General features: G+C 36.7%; 1 protein-coding gene and 1 long non-coding RNA gene across 11 annotated transcripts; one reads left to right on the forward strand and one right to left on the reverse strand.

Moving 5' to 3' along the window:
* Nucleotides 1-8,229: 8,229 nt before the first annotated feature.
* LOC120076840 lies at nucleotides 8,230-10,351 on the reverse strand. Its single transcript, XR_005481656.1, has 3 exons — nucleotides 9,667-10,351; nucleotides 9,506-9,575; nucleotides 8,230-8,965 (listed from the first exon to the last, which is right to left on the reverse strand). It is a non-coding gene; the product is annotated as an uncharacterized LOC120076840 (long non-coding RNA).
* A 2,178-nt stretch (nucleotides 10,352-12,529) lies between these two features.
* Nucleotides 12,530-18,195, forward strand: LOC120076323. 10 transcript variants are annotated; one of them, XM_039030109.1, is made up of 7 exons: nucleotides 12,532-12,949; nucleotides 13,294-13,352; nucleotides 14,162-14,329; nucleotides 14,461-14,561; nucleotides 14,795-15,510; nucleotides 15,699-16,213; nucleotides 16,314-16,710. In XM_039030109.1, exons 5-7 carry the CDS (start codon nucleotides 14,821-14,823, stop codon nucleotides 16,420-16,422), a joined length of 1,314 nt encoding a protein of 437 aa, XP_038886037.1. In that variant the 5' UTR covers nucleotides 12,532-12,949; nucleotides 13,294-13,352; nucleotides 14,162-14,329; nucleotides 14,461-14,561; nucleotides 14,795-14,820; the 3' UTR covers nucleotides 16,423-16,710. The 10 variants fall into 10 exon arrangements, 9 of the variants coding, with proteins under 9 accessions (XP_038886040.1, XP_038886039.1, XP_038886037.1 ...); XR_005481497.1 differs by lacking the exons at nucleotides 13,294-13,352; nucleotides 14,162-14,329 and adding an exon at nucleotides 17,943-18,195 and having other exon boundaries at nucleotides 12,531-12,949; nucleotides 16,314-16,475; XM_039030106.1 differs by lacking the exon at nucleotides 14,162-14,329.
* The last annotated feature ends 1,815 nt before the right edge of the window (nucleotides 18,196-20,010 follow it).

Genomic DNA, 20,010 nt, shown 5'->3' on the forward strand with positions numbered 1-20,010 from the left:
AGTCCCTGCGGGGGATGTTTGGACAACCGTCTGAACAGTTTATGCATGAGGCTCTTAAATACATATTCAACTCCAAAATGGAAGAAGGCACCTCTGTTCGTGAACATGTGCTAAACATGACGATCCACTTTAATGTGGCAGAGTTGAATGGGTCTGCCATCGATGAGGGCAACTAGGTTAGCATCATCCTACATTCTTTGCCGAAGAGCTTTCTGCACTTTGTTAGCAATGTGATTCTTAACAAAGTGAAATATAACCTTACAACTCTCCTCAACGAGTTGCAGACATACCAATCTTTACTGAAAAGTAAGGAGAGGCAGAAGGGTGAGACAAATGTTACTTCATCCTCTAGGACATTCCATAGAGGTTCGAACTCGAGAACGAAGTCTGCACCTTTTGCTTCTAACTCTGCAAAGGGGAAGAAGAAGAAGGGTGGTAAGGGAAAAAGGAAGGCACCTGCTAACCCACCGCCTGTCGCCCCAAGGAGGCGTCCACAAGTTGCTAAGAGAAAATATTTCCACTGTAACCAGAATGAACACTGGAAGAGGAATTGTCCTTGGAATCTAAAAGAGAAGAAAACAGCCAAGGCTAAGGCCAATGTGGATAAAAGTAAATGTGATTTACTTGTTTTTGAAACTTATTTAGTGGAGAATGATGATTCTGCCTGGATAATTAATTCAGGCGCCACTAATCATGTTTGTTCTTCTTTTCAGGGGATTAGATCTTGGCAACAGCTGGAGGCTGATGAGATGACGATGCGAGTAGGCACCGGACCCGTTGTCTCAGCTGTGGCAGTGGGAAGACTCCAGTTAGCTTTACAAAATAGGTTTCTTGTTTTACATGATGTATATATTGTTCCTGAGCTAAAGAGGAACCTTATTTCTGTAAAGTATTTATTGCAATGTAAATATACTATCTTGTTTAATATGGATAAAGCGCATAAAGATGGTGTTTTTATTTGCATAGCAAATCTAGAATTGAATTTATATGTGCTAAGGCCGTTAGCCATTAATTCCCTCCATAATACTGAAATGTTTAGAACTGCCATAACTCAATCAAAATGTCGACGAATTTCTCCAAAAGAAAATGCCCAACTTTGGCATCTTCGTTTAGGGCACATCAATCTCAATAGGATTGAGAGATTGGTGAAGAATAGACTTCTAAGTGAGTTAGAAGAAAATTCTTTGCCAGTGTGCGAATCTTCCTTGAGGGTAAGATGACTAAATGACCTTTTACTGGAAAAGGTTATAGATCCAAGGAGCCTCTTGAGTTAGTACATTCTGACCTTTGTGGTCCTATGAATGTGCGAGCCCGAGGTGGCTATGAGTATTTTATCAGTTTTACTGATGATTACTCAAGGTACGGGTATGTTTATCTTATGCAACAAAAGTCTGAATCCTTTGAAAGTTCAAAGAGTTCAAGGCTGAAGTTGAAAATGCATTGGATAGATGGATTAACACACTTTGATCGAATCGAGGTGAAGAATTTTTGGACTCGGTATTCCAGGACTATTTGATAGAACATGGAATCGTTTTCCAACTCTCAGCGCCAGGTACACCTCAGTAGAATGGTGTAGTGGAGATGAGAAATAGGACCTTGTTAGACATGGTTCGCTCGATGATGAGTTACGCTTTCTTACCGGACTCGTTTTGGGGTTCGCAGTGGAGACTGCGGTATACATACTCAATTGTGTTCCCTTCAAGAGTGTTGCAAGAACACCTTTGGAGTTGTGGAACGGGCGTAAAGCATGTTTACGTCACTTCCGCATTTGAGGTTGCCCTGCATATGTGCTTGAGGCTAGTCCCAAAAAGGTTGAACCATGGTCGAGGTTATGCCTCTTTGTAGGCTACCCCAAAGGTACACGAGGGGGTTATTTTATGATCCGATGGAAAATAGGGTGTTTGTTTCGATAAATGCTACTTTTATGGAGAAGGATCATATAAGGGAGCACAGTCCACGAAGCAAAGTCGTGTTGCGTGAGCTTTTCAATGCAACTACTGAAACTTCAACAAGAATTGTTGAAGAGCCTGCTACATCAGCAAGAGCTGTTAATGAGAGTTCATCCAATAGGTCAGTTCCATCTCAAAATTTGAGGGAACCTCGACATAGTGGAAGGGTTGCGAACCCATCCGTTCGCTATCTGGGTTTCATAGAAATCCTTGCTATGGTAGCATATGGCGACATTGAGGATCTATTGTCTTATAAGAAGGCACTGAAGGATGTTGACCGAGATGAATGGGTTAAGGCCATGGATCTCGAGAAGATCATCAACGCTTTAGTAGTCTTGTCAGTGTTGTACGTGGAAAATATCCTACTCATTGGGAATGATGTAGGTCTATTGACTACAGTTAAGAACTGGCTAACGACCCAATTCCAAATGAAAGATTCGGGAGAGGCTCAGTTTCTAGGTATACAGATCTTTTGTGATCATAAGAACAAAGTGCTAGCTCTGTCTCAGGCATCGTACATTGACAAGATGTTGCTCAAGTACTTGATGTAGGACTCTAGGAGGGGTCTACTGCTGTTCAGGCATAGAGTCACTTTGTCTAAGGACATGTGTCCTAAGATGCCTCAAGAGGTCCAGGGCTTGAACAATGTGGCGCCATACACCTTCTCTTGGCTTGAGAGGTGTTCACACATAGTTGGACTATGTTGTATTGTTCATTAGAGGAATCGGTGGTATTTAAGGAGTGAGATGTAACTACATGGGCAAAATGGTAATTTGGCCCAGATATACATACGAGCATCTGTGAAGGGTCATCGTACTCATCATTGGTTATATCCGATGGACACAGAAATATATCTGTGTAAGAAGAGTTCAGCTGTTGGTCTTTAGTGGAATGCCTGGCAGTTAACGGATGGTGGATCTTGTGGCTAAAGAGCTTAGTCAACTATTCACGGACCGTTGGAGCTTCGAGCCACAGGTCTATTAGGTCCCCTGGGTAACTTGAATAAAGTCGAGAACCAGTATTTTGGTTAATTTGAAATGTTCAAATTGACAGAGAAAAGTTCGATTATATGTGATATAAATTGGACTGGTTAATTATATGTGATATAATTGGCTGAATGTATGAGATGCATTATTTTAGAGGAAATTAGATATAAATATGATTTATATCAAGTAGAGAGAAAATACTATAGTAGATATGTGATTATCAAACTATAGGATAAAAATATAATATGAGAATTTATTATATTAATTGGTTGATTATATGATAACTAAGTCCAAAAAATCACGTTCGGACGTGGGAGTTAGTGGGGTAGCATCGATTATTGTAACCGATGAAATTTGTGAAAATAGTTTTCATTTTGATCAATCGTTCAAAAGAAAGAGTGAACGTGCATTTGGTGAAAGAGAACGATCGCAAAATGAGAAGCCTAACAATAGTTGCCTCGCCACCTAAACGATCGTCCACCTCGCGCCTAAACGATCGCACGCTATTTCCTACACAATCGGATAGCTTCTCTAAACGATCGTATAGTGTGCCAATTTTGCTAAATGATCGTATACCTTTTCCTAAACGATCGTTCAGTAAATTCTACACGATCGTGCAGCTTTTCCTAAACGATAAGTACTTCTGCTATGCGATAGCGTATTTTTTCCTCCCACTTGCTTATCGCCTACACGATTCGTGTTTCCTCCTTCCTCTACCAAATTCACCAAAGACTATGCTTTGGGTTCTCACTCCAAGAATACCCGAGGCTCTTTTCTGGTGGTGTCGTCCCTACGGCATTCGTGTTCGCGGTTGTTCGTACTGCTGCAGTCGAAGCTTCCGCTGGGCATTGGTAGATTGCGTGGAGGTTTTCGACTGCTTTGAGTGCCGAAGATTGAAGATCGTCTTCGACTAGTATGGCACTCATTATCTTGTTCGTAGCATGCCGATAATTAGTGTTTGTTTGCATAACTATATGTTTTGAATGTATAATGTGTATTTCGGTCACGGTGAGATCGGAGCGATCCGAACGTGCTCATGGAACTCTTCGGTAAGAGATTCTTCACGAACGACATTACATAAACTCGTAATGCCCATACCTAAAACGAAATGCGGTCTTGGGAATATCACTATCTTTAATCCTCAATTGGTGATATCCTGAACGTAAATTGATCTTGGAAAACACCATGGCACCTTGCAACTGATCAAGCAAATCATCGATTTTAGGGAGGGGATATTTATTCTTAATAATCACTTTATTTAATTCCCTATAATCTATACATAACCGCAACGAGCCATCTTTCTTCTTTACGAACAATACTGTTGCACCCCAGAGGGATACACTAGGCTATATGAACCCTTTATCAAGCAGTTCTTGCAAACATTAAGTTCTTTCAATTTGGCCAAAACCATTCTGGACGGAGCTTTAGATATAGGAATAGTGTCTGACTCCAACTCTATCGCAAAATCACTCTCTCTGGTTGGAGGCAAACCTGGAAGTTCCTCTGGAAACACATCTGGGTATTCTCTCACACCTAGTTCTGAGGTTAAGACAACCTCAGTTTCTCTGGTGTCAACTACGCTAGCCAAGATACTCCAGGTACCTTGGTTAAGCAACCTCTTGGCCTTCACAACTGAAATTTCCTTGGGCAAGACCACAGTCCCGAACTTTTTGAACTTAAAACTAGCTTCCATAGGAGGATTAAAAATCACCTCCTTACGAGAACAGTCTATGCTAGCACGATTGGCAACCAACCAATCCATGCCGCCTAGAATCACATCAAAGTCACTCATGTCCAACACTATTAAAATTACATTAAGGGTACGATTCGTTATTTCTAACTGGCATGCTTTTATCTTTTCGTTTACTATCATAATTTCTTCTACCGGAGTAGACACTGATAAAACATAATTCAGAAGCTTTAGAGCTAGTATAGTATGCTTTAAAAACAACGACGAAATAAAAGAATTAGATGATCCATAGTCAAATAATACCAAAGCATGGTGCCCCAAGATTGAGAGTGTACATCTCACTACTGTTCCAGACTGCTCAACCTTTCAACGGTTGGTGGCATAGACCCGACCATGCTATTACTGTCGATTTGAACTTTTCTGGTATGAATTCGGGGGCTGACCCCCTGCACTTCCAGAACCACTTCTAGGACATTGGTCGGCCGCATGCCTTGCCTACTTACACCTGAAGGAAGTCCCTGTACTAATTAGTCAACTTCCCTAATGACACTTCCACACAACTTGTACACAGGCTTATCCCTTTAGACCCTCCTGTATTAGTAGCTTATTGCTTGATGTGCCCTAGTGATCTATCTCTATTTTAAACCTTCTGTGGAGGCTCCGATGCTTTCTACTCAGCTTTCCTCTTATATCCTGAGGTAGGTTCTGTCGTCAAGGACTTCAGGACTCTAGCCTCGAGGGACAACCCATTAATGTTGCCGCTCGGAACGTTGCTGCATAGTTGGTAAGCTAAAAAGCTTGCACAATAGCTCGCACCCCGTGTCGAAGCCCCTGAACAAATCTTTCAATCCTCTTCACTTCAGTAGACACCAAGTCAGAGGCAAAGTAAGACAATCTGTCAAACTCCTCCTCGTACTCTTCCACTGTCATGGTCATCAGGTTCATAAACTTGGCCTACTTGTTGTACCTCACGTGGGCAGAGAAGTACTTCTCATAGAATCGCTCCTTGAATTAGTCCCACGTTTCTTGGCTCCCATTAGCTTCTATCATTATTTCAGCTGAGCACCATCAGCATTTGGCATTATCGACGAGAACAAAGGCAACACATTGCAATTTCTTAGCACTTCATGTACTGAAAAATCCCTTCCATAGTAGACAACCACAACTCTGCTTTAATAGGGTCTTTTAGGAACCCGTTAAATTTCAGAGGATTATACTTCTTGAAGTCCCGTAGATATCCGACCTCCAAGGAAGGGCCTGCCACAACCTAATTCGGTACCCTGTCTTAGTTCTGAACTTGTGGTGTCGGGGCCGACGAAGGTGGCATCTGCTGCGACTGCACGTGCTGAGCTATCTACTTGGACACAATGTCCCTTAGATTCTGTACCACAACCTTCGTGACCACATTCCTAATTACTGCAGTTATGGCAGTGTACTCCGCAGGTATCTCTGAGAGTGACGGTCCTGGCGAGGTCATGCTCGAATTTTGAGGCCTGGTTCTTATTTTAACCCTTTGCCAGGTTGACCCAGAAGGGTCAAGAGGTGGTGGGTCCCGCGTCTTTGGCTTTGCACCTCATGGTCTTTTACATCAGTGTCATGCTCCCCAATAACATTCTTATCTCGACTGCCGCTTCCTCTAGTTCACGGTGCCATATCCTGATAACCACATGGAGACACTTTAACAAAACTCTTACAAGAAATCCCGTCAATTATGACTATAATTCAGGTAAAGTTTCATGCATAAATTCCTAGAGAACTTTCTTTTAAGGGACATACCTGGCGATGACGAAAGATCCATTTGTGGGCCAGAAGGGATTTTGGACTCATGATGTAATTCAGTCTACAGAACCTAAAACTTAGGCTCTGATACCAATTTTAATGACCCAAATTTCTATTAGGTTTCTAGGATGCTACTATGTGCTTGCATAGGCTTAACAATAAATTTCTCGAGGAAAGAAAAAAATATTAATTAAAAGAAATCAAACTTTTATTATAAAGCTCAAGTAATAAAATCTTGAAGATACTGTTCGGGGTACCCCTGACTCAATTTTAGAATAAATAGCAACTAAAAAAATTAACAAATGGAAAAATGGAAAAAAATTATAAATTTTAAAATGCTAGACTCCTAAATAAGACCCTATCAAATGAAACCTAAGTGCAGAAGCGATAATTGTTGGGGTTGATGCCCTAAAGTCTCGTGTCCTGTAGTTTGTAAACAGTTTTTACGAACGCTTGTGTTGTATAATATACGATATTTTACTTCACATCTTGTTTTTTGCTCAGTTGCATGTTTATTTGCTTTACTACAAACCAATAAACTTAAAATCCCTGGTTATCTGTATGTAACTTAAGCATGTATGTGGTGACATACAAATGAATCATGTCTTGAGTGATAACCAAAATGATCTGTAGTATATGGATAAAGAAGGAAAACCTTATCCTGGTAACATTACGGATGCGACCCGCTTTGTGGAATGATCACAAATGTTGTGGCTTGTCACAGATGGTCTGATCTTAATCATTCGTGTTGGGGACAGCGAGCGGGGCGTCCTATACAAAGTTTAGAGTTGTATAAGACTTGACCACGAAGTGTTAAGTCTCATTATATAACACCGTTCATTGACAGAGATTCATTTTCATTAGGATGACCATAGGTAATATGATTTCAACCCTAAGTGAGTTGGGAATTCCTGCATTAAGGGCGGTCCTTTGATTTGTATGGGTGCGATTTGCCAGGTTGCCAATTCAACCTACCCCATTTAGGGATTCGTCTGATTTGGAACTGGGAACTCAGCTACACAAGTTGGAATTCACTCCTTCCCAAGGTAGGGATTAAGTATATAGATAACTCCCTTAAGGGCTAATTCCGAGGCTTGAACGATGTGCCCACCTCTCTTGGCTCGAGAGGTGTTCACACATAGTTGGACTATGTTGTACTGTTCATTGAATGAATCAGTGGTACTTAAGAAGTGAGATAACTACAAGGGAAAAACGGTAATTTAGCCTAGTTGTACTTATGGGCATCTGTGAAAGGTCATCGTACTCATCATTGGTTATATCCAATGTACACATAAATATATCTGTGGTAAAAAGAGTTCAGCGTTTGGTCTTTAGTGGAATGCCTGACAGTTAACAGATGGTAGATCTCGTGGCTAAAGAGTTTAGTCAGCTATTCACGGACCGTTGGAACTTCGAGCCACGAGTCCATTAGGTCCCCTGGGTAGCTTGGATAATGTCGAGAATCAGTTGTTTTGGGTTAATTTGAAATGTTCAAATTAACAAGAGGAAGTTCGATTATATATGATATAATTGGACTGGTTAATTATATATGATATAATTGGTTAAATGTATGAGATACATTATTTTCGAAGAAATTAGATATAAATATGATTTACATTAAGTAGAGGAGAAACTACTGTAGTAGATATGTGATATCGAACTATAGGGTAATAATATAATATGGTTATATTTATTAATAATTTAATTGGTTAATTATGTGATAATTAACCTAAAAACTATCTCGGACGTGCGTTAGTGGGAAAACTGCGTCGGTTATTGTATCTGAAGAATAAAAATGAAAATTTGTTTCATTTTGTGAGGTTTTGAAAAGTTCGTAAGGTTTTTTATTGGTGTGGAAACGTAAACGATCGCTTAAGTCAAGAGCCTATATGATAGTCACTTAGTGCTTAAACGATTGTATACCCCACGCCTAAACGTTCGCACGCTAGTTCCTAAACGATCGTATATTGTGTCGTGTTTGCTAAACGATCGTCTACTTTTTCCTAAACGATCGTTCAGTAAAACCTACACAATTGTGTAGTTTCTTCTAAGCGGTAAGCATCTAGCTATGCGATAGCTTCCTATACTCTCCCACTTGTTTATCGTCTATACGATCAGTTCTTCCTCCTACCTCTACCAAACTCACTAAAGACCACGCTTTGGATTCTCACTCTGAGAATACTAGGGCTCTTTTCTGGTGGTGTCGTCCCCACTGCGTTCGTTTGTTTGCAGTTGTTCGTGCTGCTGTAGCCGACGCATCTGCTGGGTGTTTGTTGATCGGGTAGAGGTCTTCCGCTGCATTGAGTTCCATAGCTCGAAGAGCGTCTTCAACTGGTATGAGAACCCTGTCCCTTGTTATTTTTTGTTCAAAGCATGTCGTTAATTACTGTTTGTTTGCATAACTGTGCGTTTGAATGTATATGGTGTATTTCGGTCACGATGAAATTGGAGCGATCCGAACGCGCTCATGGAACTCTTCATTGAGAGATCCTTTAATAACATGTCCAAACTGTCAGGTCATGGATCCCTCTTGTCATTCATCGGTCTATCTTTACCTTTACCTGAAAATATGAAAGAAAAAGGATGAGTATATAAATATTCCCAATAAATGACCCACTACTAGGCCCACTAGGTGAACTGTTAGCCTTCCTATCGAGACTCAAATGTACCACATTCATCGTAGGCATAGGCATAGGCATAAGTATAAGGGGTGAACCCGAAGGCACGCTTTCATAGGTAGTGGCCCTGAAGGGACACAGTCATAGGCATAAGTGGTGACCCCAAAGGAACACCATAACATATGCATAAGGTGTGAACCCAAAAACTCACACATGTGATGTGCATTGCCCGATAGGCATAAGCATACAATCAGGATCATAAATCATGTTTAGGTGCCAGTACAGTCTCACAATTTATCCAACAAATAACTACTACACAGTACAAAGTAATGATATTCCATAGCATAATCATAAGCTTCCCTTCCCTTTCCCCCCTCCTCCCCAACAATCCAACAAAATATGACATAATATTTCAACACAATAGCGTAATCAATTGTTAACACCAACTTGGGTTCGAAGGCAAACCGACAGTAGATAACCTACCTCAATTTTTATGCCGGAAAGAAGCGAAGTAATTTTCCTCTTAGCCTAGCTTGGCCTTTGAATTAAATCCCTATCAAACCATAATCGAAACAAATTCCCAGTAAAGACCAAAACTCAAAACTAACAACTATTCAGAAGACCCTCAAGATCATAATACTTACCCAATGCGAGGTTTATTCCAAACCCACTTCCAACCTTAAGTTAATAGTGCCCAAGCTGGAAGTATCAAGAATTGCCAAGATCAACCTCCTAAGTCATTATGCAACCAAAACCAAAGTTAAAACTTCGTGGGTATTCAAGACTATACGAACCCACATCTAAATCTTCAACACCTTATCCACAAAGTATGTCGAAAACGCTTAAAGCTCACCGTCGAAGCTGCTGGATAGTGTTGAAAAACGCCTCGAAACTTTGATCAAAGCTTCAAAACATTATGGGTAACTCAAATCATACCAGAAATTTATTGGGCACTAAGGAGTCAAACAAGAACAGACTTGAAACGTCCAAAATCTTACCTGAAACGATAAAATTCGAAGAACTTCGACGAGAAAAGGAGGCTGTCGCTGACAACGCACGGGGACCGATAGTGAACGACAGCTGGAAGAGGCTTGCGCGAACAGAAGCTGGAGATGTCGATTGGATCTGGTGGGCGGACGCTGGAGTCGGTGTTAGAGGCTAGCGGCTATGACTGGGCATCAACGAGGGACGCTCAACGACTAGCGTGAACCCGAGCATCGATGCTGGGCTGAATGGTGTCGGCGGCTGGGCTGACCATGGGTCCTCGCACAGTTGGGAGAAGAAGAAATTGGGGGGGAGGGGTTTGGCAGCACGCAAAGGAGAAGAAGAAAATTTGGTTTTTTTTTTTTTTTTCGACTTGCATGCATACCGAGACTCCAATTTATATCCTTTTTAACCAAACCCTAAGTAATTATATATATATATATATATATATATAATTCCTTTAACCCTAACTACCCAAATCTCTCAATCAAATAACTCCAAATAAACTTATTATTTCCAAAATTCAAATAAAATTCTAAAGGAAATAAAATCTCAACCATTAATCCAATTAAATCAGAATTTAAATTCAATTCTCAATAATTGAAAAGATTAATTTGAATTGATTTACCGCCAAAAATAACCAAATTCCAAAATTTTAAATTCCGACATACAAATCGGAAAAGAAGCAAAATATTAAATATAATTTTCTTGAAATTTTCGACCATTACAATAATATTTATAATATTACCAAACACATATTTCTAACACATGGAGAACATAAATGGCAGTTCTTTTTTTTTTTTTTTTCTTTTTCATATTAAATCAATTGTTTTCAAATTTTAATTTCCAAATAACTAACCAATCATAATCATATTTGGTCAATTCTCTATTTTGTTTTTCATTTCCATCATTACATATATTTTTTTCTTAGTTCCTGAATTGTATTAAACAATCTTTTAATAACATTTAAATAACAATTCATAATTTACAATTAATTTCAACCACTCATTTATTTATTAACACTTATGTTTATTTTCCACATTAGAGAATAATTCACGACTGTAAATTAATCGAAGAGTGCAAACTATCCTGGGCCCACCAACTTCACGTCACTGTACGTCATATTAAAGTTTCCATGTACTTTGTAGTTTGCAGACACGTGTGAGCCAAATGACCATCCAATGCCACGTGTCATACCGATAATCATAAAAGCCACTTAGTTAAATTTTAGCCCATTACTTTCAAATTTCTCATTTTAATCTACTTATTTTTAATAAATTGAGTTTCCATAACTAATTTATTATCTATTTTTCTTTAAAAAAAAAAATTAACATTTTTACTTATGAATTTTGAAAACAATGTTTTTTTTTTTAAACTTTTCAACAGTATCCAAATCCATTCAGGCATGTCTTGACTAATTTTACGAAACAACTCATTTGATCTAATCGGATCCCCGTGACCCCGCCCCCGAATCCCCGATGGTCAAACCGAAAAAAAATTTTGGACCCCGTTCGGAGACGGGGACGGTATTCCCATCCCGACTCCGACCCCAATTTGATATATTTATATTTTTCATATTTTATAAATATATAAAATAACTTATTTATATGTATGTTTATAATGTATAGACTTATAGTGTTGTGGAACCCAATATTAAATATCTAAATTCTAAATCTAAACCTAAAAGTGAAGTCCAAATTTTAATTAAATTTCAAATACAATTTTAATTAGAAAAATATGGAATCCCGCGGAGAATTAGTAGGGCATTCCCTGCGGGGACCCGTTTCCCTGGGGTGGGAGAGAATTTCCCCCATGGAGACGGGGACGGAGGATGCCTCCGCCTCGCCTCGTCCCCGCTGCCAACTCTAATTTGATCCTAAAAAATATATATTCACTTATTATATTTTTTTGGATAAAAATTATTATTATTTAACTTATTTGGATAAAAACTAATTTTGAAAGACTAAAACTTAAGATTTATTTGAAATATAAGAATTAAAATTAGACATTAGATAATATATGGACTAAATTTGAACAAACTTCAACTCACAATAACTATAAAATGACGATTTAGTCTATATACTTTTTCAATTGTAACAATTTCTTCTTTACATGTTTAAATTTGTAATAATTTAATCTTTATTACTAAATATCATCAAAAGTAACTGTGAGTTTAATCCCTTATCAAATTTTCAATTTACATGGATAAATAATTTAATTAAGTCATAATAATATTTTTTAAGATAGAAATTAAGGCATCACAAATTATAAAATACATAGATTAATTTGTTATTTATTATACATCAGAACTAAATTGTTACACTCTTGAAAATTGTTTTTAAATCTAAAAATAAAAATCCAACAGTCACAATTCCGCGCTCAAGATTTCATGCCTAGGCACGACCGTTCGCAATCACGGCCCTCTGTTTATTTTATCATTTTTTTACGAAGGTCAAAATTGTGGGATCGATGAATCTAAATATGTGGTCCCCACTCCGCTAAATAAAATAGAAAATAAAATAAAAATAAATCAATTAATTTTCATATTAATACATTTGGCAACAAAGTAATGGATTCTGGAGCTTACTGCAGCGCCGTTTACAAATCCCCGGAGTTCCTGTAATTTCCGGCCAGTTGAATTTTCCGGCGAGAGACCTTAATAAATTTCCCGCCCGAAAATACGAGGCTGTATTGAAATTTGTATTTGGTTTGTCAACACCTGAAGAATTCTTGAAGAATTCAAAGTGACTGAGAAGTGAGGAGTTGACAACTACAAAGCTTCTTTCAACTACGATACAAGCGACAAAGGATCGGAGAATCGGAAAGGAACATAAGGCGGCCTTTTTGTTTGTTCTGGTCCGGTGATCGGCGACGTGGCATACGGCGGAGTTTCAAGGAGAAATTCCAGGGAAGAAGGAGGAGGAGGAGCAGATATTTGATTTGGTAAGTAATTTGTAGGTTTAGGTTAATTGAAGGGAATATTATTGAATACTGATATCTGTGGAGTATTAATTAGGGAGCGGAGTCGGTAAGGCCATTTGTTTTTCTCTTCCTTTATTAATTGCAATGAGAGAGAGAGAGAGAGAGAGAGAGAGAGAGAGATTCTGTGTAACCTGCCGTGGCAGGTAACCTTTTTTGAGGCTGTTAACAGAAATAGCCAAGCTCTCTCTGACTCTGTTCCATCATTTATTCAAATTTCACTCTCTTTCTCTCTGTTCCATAAATTCAATCACCAAACTAGGGCGCTCCGTTGGCCCATTTTTTACTCTTCAATTTTATATTATCAGGGGGTTTCTGCTTCAATTTTATTCACCTTCCCATTTCTGCTTCTGGGTTTTACATGGAGGTAGATATTTTTGTTCTTCATAATTTCTTCTTTAACTCTGTGTATTATATATTGTTGTTTGAATATTTGACTTCCTTGTTTGTTCACATTTCTTTTTCCCATGCTCTGATGTTTTGAATTCTTTCTGTTAGTTTACTTTGTTTCCCCATTAACAATGAGGTGGAGGATGGGGGTTGGGGTTGATTTCATTTCATCATTAGTTGAAGATAAAGGAGAATTGGTGGGGGAATTATTTATTTATTTTTTTTTTTCATTTTTTGCTTGAATAATCATTTTAAGTTATGATGTTTCTGTTGAAAGTTTTTGTTTGCTTTTGAAAAGTTCTTCCAACTTTTTTACCACTCGTCTTTTTCTCTTTTTATTTTTGAGTATTGGTAACAGGGCTTTGGATTCCCAGCATGTATAGCCCAGAGAATTTTTAATTTTATATTTTGAAGCAAGTTATCATGTAATAATGACTTTGATATGCTCTTTACAGAATGTTTAGTTTAGTCTGAATATTTCTGATTTTGTTGATTTAACTCGAGCGTTCTGTGTTGAGATTTAGTTAATTTTCATTGAGATGTCACTGCCTTTTATGGTAAATTGTTAACATTAATTCGCTGATTCTTTATGGTTCTTAAATGAGTGATTCTGGAGGGGCCGGACCTCGGCACCTGGTCAATCACCTAGGAGCTGACAATGTTATTCTTTGTATGTAACTGTTAGAATAGTTGGGGGCTTTTCTTTTTAGCTTTTGGCTTTTGCCAGTTTGAACTCAACCTTTTCTTTTTATTATCATTAAAATAGATTTGCCTGTTCTGCTTCAGAATAATTGGTATAATTACAATATCTGAGGAGAATATATTGGAGTTGCTAATGGAGTAATGGGTTACAGTCGCAGCTTATGATCCCTTTCTTGGAACGACTTTTGTTCTTCACCCTGTTTTAGCATCAAACTGGCTACAAAGTTGTTGTGTTCGATTGCCAATATTATGGTGGACTGCAAAGTTTTATATTTGTCTCTTCCTTTTAATCTCAGCTTTTCTTTTTTCTTCTTCGTCTTCCATTCACAGAAGTTTACAATGTTGTTAAATTTCTGTTTCAATAAATTGATGTTTTATGACAGGTTTGCTTAGGGGTAGCCCCTATCTTCTGACTGATGCGTGTTCATGCTATCTTTCATGAAGTTTTGATTCTTTTGAAGGTCCTTTTGCCTCCATGATTTTTGTAAGCTATGAAACTAACAACATTTTCTATTGTCTTGTATTCTACTTGAAAGTTTTACATTTTGTTCCTGTTGTTATTTCCTGTCTGCTCGTTTACCTAATGATCTTCTGTTGTTTTGTAAAAGAAAAGACTATTTTCATCTTCATCATTTCGGTGCAATTTACACTCGTCAATCTACCTTTTTTTTTGTCCAATTTGTTGCCCTAACTTCCTTTGTTATTATGTATATGCAGAAAGTGACTCATCATTTTACCATTCAATGACCAGCCCAAATTGTGCTCCAGAATCTCTCGAATGCAATTACAGCAGTTCTGAGTTGCAACGCCGGGTCATGAGTAACAATCCAATTGGTCTCTCATGTCAAGAGAAAATAAACCAGGAAGATGTCATTCAATCTTCATATTCTGCTTGTGAAGGGAATAGTTGCACGACTACTAAAATTAACTGCTCGTCCGTAGATGTTTTTGATAATAATGCTGATGGTATTGGTGCATTTGAGGCACCATCCAGTATGAAACCCTCATTCTCATATGTTGACAAAAGTGTCACAGAATGTCAAGTGTCAAAAACAATAGTCTGTGACCAAGAAATTAATGTCAATGATGTGAAGGATATCTGCATTGATGAAGGGGTATCTTCTCTGGACAATTTCTTCTTTAAGTGTACGGAAGAGAAGTCAATTAGTAAAATCATGCCTCTGGAGGAAGACCAAAATGAAGGATCTATAAAAGAAAAAGAGAATTCTTCCGAGGTGTCCAAGTTCATAGCAGATGATCATAAAGTTTATTTAGAGGATCATTTTGCCATGGAGTGGACTACTCATGATGATGCAAAGGACTTGACACAGATAGAGGAAGAAAAATTCAATCTGAGTGAGCCAAAAGTTTTGATGCAAAAGCTAGTTAAAAGAAGTTATTCGTCCGAGTCTTTAGACAACATAGATGTTCAGGTATGCATATTTCTGGCCAAGTTATTAATCATGTCCTCTCGTGCACTACATGTTTGTCTTATTTTTAATCTGAATATATTGAAGGACGTTTGTTTGGACAAAGCAATTTTAGCTCCACTTGCTCAAAAATTTCATGTGTGATGCTTTTTAGAATTGGTTGATGTAGATTGGATTTCTTTTGATTTCAGATATCCGGTGAAAAAGTAAACTCGGAAGACCCTTCTTTGGCTTCCAAATCTGTTGAATCTTGCAATGGTACTCCTGCTCTGGGTGCTGCGGCAAAACCACCAAATGATAATAACATCCCAACGCATCCTTCAGGTTGTACTAATGAATCTGAGAATGGAAGTATTACACTTAATTTCAATTCAATCTCTCCCGTGGCCAATGGTGGAGAAGAACATCATGGAAATCCCAACTTAAACTATCCAGCACCCATGACCAGCAGTGCAGGAACACAGGAGTGTCATGAAAGAAGTGATTCTGTAATTGGAACTCAAGTTTCAACCAATCTGGAACATAGAACTTCAGATAGTAGACTAGTTTCAAATCAGAGCCTGCACGACATTGGCGAGTCTAGTTTCTCTGCTGTAGATCCACTAGCTAGTCTTGTTACTTACTCAGGACCAATAGCTTATTCTGGAAGCATCTCGCTTCGATCAGAAAGTAGCACAACAAGCACACGTTCTTTTGCCTTTCCTATGTAAGTTGCAAATCTAACTTCACCTCACAAGCTTCTTCTTTATATATCCTTTTCTAAATTGTAATCTAATGTTAATTATATTTACTCTCTGGGTTTACAGATTACAGTCTGAATGGAATAGTAGCCCGGTTAAAATGGTAAAAGCTGAACGTAGGCATTACCGGAAGTATCGAGGTTGGAGGGAGGGCCTTCTATGTTGCAAATTCTGACTGGTTGAGTTAGATTCTGTTTGTGCATCATCCAAATTTATTTTCACATACATGTAAGTAGATGTATTATTTACTGGAGGTTATGCATTTCATTCAATAGTCATTCTTTACAGTTTGGCCTATTATGTGAAATTTAAGGTATCCTCATCTCTCTCTCTGTGGAAAATTTCTCCAGTAGAGCATATTTCTCCACTATGCTTGTAAACCATGGCTCTTTGATTTATATAAGGATGGCATGACATGGTTGCTCTGTTTAGACTGATATTATAGCCATGAAATTGGATAGAAGTTTCTTGTGTTTTTTTTTTTTTTTTTTGTCTTGGATGGTTTTTTCTCTCTCTCTAAGAATCCTATTATTTGTTGAACCTTTTTATAGGATATACAAGCTTAATGTAGCTTTACCTACCAGATTAGCAATTAGAGGCCACTGTTGAGTTGAATCTTGTCTGCTAGCTAAGATTGGAAGTTTGAAGCTTAGCTAGTTTTCTGGGAGAAAGTCAAAGTAGTATATTTCAGGACTAGGAAAACCAAAACTACTCTTCAGATCAAGTCCACTAAACGAAAGAAAAAAGCAAACTAAATTCTGATTTAAAGAATTAAATCAAACCAAAACTAACCATTTCATTTAGCATGGATTTAATTCTTTTTTTTGGTTATTTGTCTAGACATTTCAAAGTAGAGACTGAATTTGAAGTAGAAGAAGAAAAAGAACAGGAGAAAAATATGCAAGAAGGGTGAGTTTGAAATAGGAAAAAGATGGAGTGAAAAGACAAGACAGAGAAATGGAGGAAAGTGATTGGAGAGAGAAGAAATGAAAGAAAAGTGGTGGAAGCTATTTTGAGAAAATGAAAGATACAAATGAAAATGATAGAGATGAAATCTAAAAAGTGGAGATTAAAAGAACAGAGAAATGATAGAGCAAATCCTAGGAGAGTGAGTAAGAAGAGATTAGTATTAAAGGTTGGATCAGCTTAGTTTTAAATTTAAATCTTTTCCCTTCTGTTTATGGTTTCCTCTCACACCATGTATAAATTTTTGAATTCTTCTTGCTAATTATTTGTAAATTACTAGTTTAAATATATTAAAAAATAAATAAGTTCTAAGTTTCCAATTACTTTTTCAGGAATCTCTCTTTTTCCTTTTCCTTTTTAGGTATATATGTATAAATCATCACTCTTCTTTCCTTTTGGCTTCTTTTAAAACAAAATGAATAAACATGTAACAATGATGAAGTGTATAGAATCAATGCAATATCATTGTGACAAGAAATAAAGCTAACTTGGTGTCATCATTGGTTGAGAAAACCCTTGTGTTTTACCTACAAAGTCAGTCGAGGCTTTTGAAATTTATATTTTGCTATGTAATTACATGTTAATCTATGGGTGCTTTGTGCTTATTTTCTTGCCAACCATTATTTGCAATCAAATCAACTTCTTTTTCTCTCTCTCTTCATATTTTTTAGTGAACATATACATATCATTTGGCATTTGAGGTGAGGGATCATTTAACATTCTTATCAGGTATGTTATTCTTCAAGAACAAGGCATTGCTGAGAGATGTCTCTATTAACTTCCATCTTGTCAAGCACATCAACTCAAAGAAAGTAGCATATATGTCTATTATCTTTAACATATACAAATGATCATATAATTCTATCATAAAACTCTTACCGGGTGTTTGGTCTAAAGTGTTGGGAGGAGTAGAGTTGTGAATTCTATTCCTTGTATGGCCTAAAGTGTTTGTGGACTTCATGACTAAAAAATATCAATTTTATAACTTATTTACTCCTTGCACCATGACTCATGGAGTTCACAATTTTCACTCCTTGCCTCAAATGGCACTTTCCAAAATCCCATATCTTCTATGAGATAATGCTTTTATTCGATAAAAAGTTGTACTCATAAAGGGATTTAACAACAAATGAATATTTCACTATATCATGTTTGTGAAAGTTGTTTTAACAACAATATTATACAATTTGCTTGTATGTAAACAATCAAATGACTGGCATGAAATTGAAAATACAACACTGTTACGAAAAGGGATATTATTGTTGATGTGATGAATAAAAAACGCGCAGACATCAAAGTACATGAATTACCCTAGTGAATTAGAAATCGGGAATCCTTCGACTATGTGAACTCCGAATCCCCAACTACTTGGCTCCCATTGATTTGATTTTGATCAAACTCTTAAGGTGTAGATAACAAGTTTTTTGCTCAAGATTTAAATACTACGTTGATATATAAAATGAGCAATCCTATTTGAATTTTCATGCAAATTCAAGACATGAAATACAAAAGGGATGAAGTTTTTCTATTTTTCTTTTTCTTTTTCTTTTCCTTTTTCCTTTTAATAGATAAGGAGAAAAATGAAAATGAGGGAGGGAAACAAAAATAAGGGGTCTTAAATTTTTTCTACTTTATTCTCAATATTTAAAAAAAAAAAAAAAAATTGGTGACATAGTAATAAGCTACTAAGTGCTATTTACTGTTGCTAATAATAGTGTTTTGCGACATGTTATTTATTTATTTATTTTTCAATTAAGGGTAGAGGAATTCAAATCACAGACTTTGTGGTTATTATTAGTATTTTTTAGTACATTTTGGGACATGTTATTTGCTACATCATTATAAGTAGTATTTAAAGATCAAATTTGATTGTGTCACTAAAAATATTGTTACTAAAAGTGAATTTTCTTGTAGTAAATTCTAAACTAAAAACTTACTCCATGATATATGTTATGTAAAAGGTCTAAACATACTTCATAGCCTCACAAAACTAATAAAAATTACATCAAAATTATTAAATAAAATATAAACAATAAATTAGTGTAGTTGATTGTTCATATAAGAAGCTCTTCTAGAAAAAGGGAAGAATAAGAGAAGAACATTGCATGGTGGATGATGCAAACATTTTATGATCTTTTCTTTATGTTAGAGAAATGACAAAACCAACCCAAATGGTGTGAAGTCCCTAAAAGCATAGAAATTATCTTCTTCTTTCTTTCTTTTTCTTCCATCATGGGTGGTTTATAATTCATTATTGCCTTTGTCTTTACAAAGATATAGATCCAAACAGAAATTAATACAGCTCTCTAATGAAAAGAGATGCCTATTGTAGCCATAACTTTGCTATGTCTCTTAATCTCCAATCCACAGATGCAGTCTCGGTCATTGCTCCATCCCCCAGGTTCGTATTATTTTATATATTTCCATCAAGTTTAGTAGTAGTTTAAAGTATGTTTGGATAGTGATCTGAAAATAGAAATTTAAAAATAAGTAGTTTTAAAAAATGTATTCCAATATTTTCCGATGAATGTTTGATAACAAAATATTTTACTTACTAACTAAATATTAAGTTAATTAATTTATGAATTAAAATGTTTTATGTTATAAATTGTATATGATTATTATTCTACAATATCCAATGTAATGAATAATATTGTACATATTTTAGTTTAACATAGTTTTTAAAAAAAATTGTCTTCGTTTAGCGAAAAAAAAAAAGGTTTATAATGTGTGAAATACAAAATTTTTTTAAGCAAGTATTTATTTTGCAATTTATATTTTCTAATTCAAAATCGAG

This window comes from Benincasa hispida, chromosome 4 (genome assembly GCF_009727055.1).
Source record: "Benincasa hispida cultivar B227 chromosome 4, ASM972705v1, whole genome shotgun sequence".
Lineage (NCBI taxonomy): Eukaryota > Viridiplantae > Streptophyta > Magnoliopsida > Cucurbitales > Cucurbitaceae > Benincasa > Benincasa hispida.

What these genes read in the sequence shown, in the direction of transcription:
- LOC120076323 (XM_039030112.1), top strand. Translation starts at nt 14,821, where the DNA reads ATGACCAGCCCAAATTGTGCTCCAGAATCTCTCGAATGCAATTACAGC. An exon ending in TAGACAACATAGATGTTCAG is followed by an intron (nt 15,511 to 15,698) that starts GTATGCATATTT and finishes TTTTGATTTCAG; the next exon opens with ATATCCGGTGAAAAAGTAAA. An exon ending in CGTTCTTTTGCCTTTCCTAT is followed by an intron (nt 16,214 to 16,313) that starts GTAAGTTGCAAA and finishes CTGGGTTTACAG; the next exon opens with ATTACAGTCTGAATGGAATA.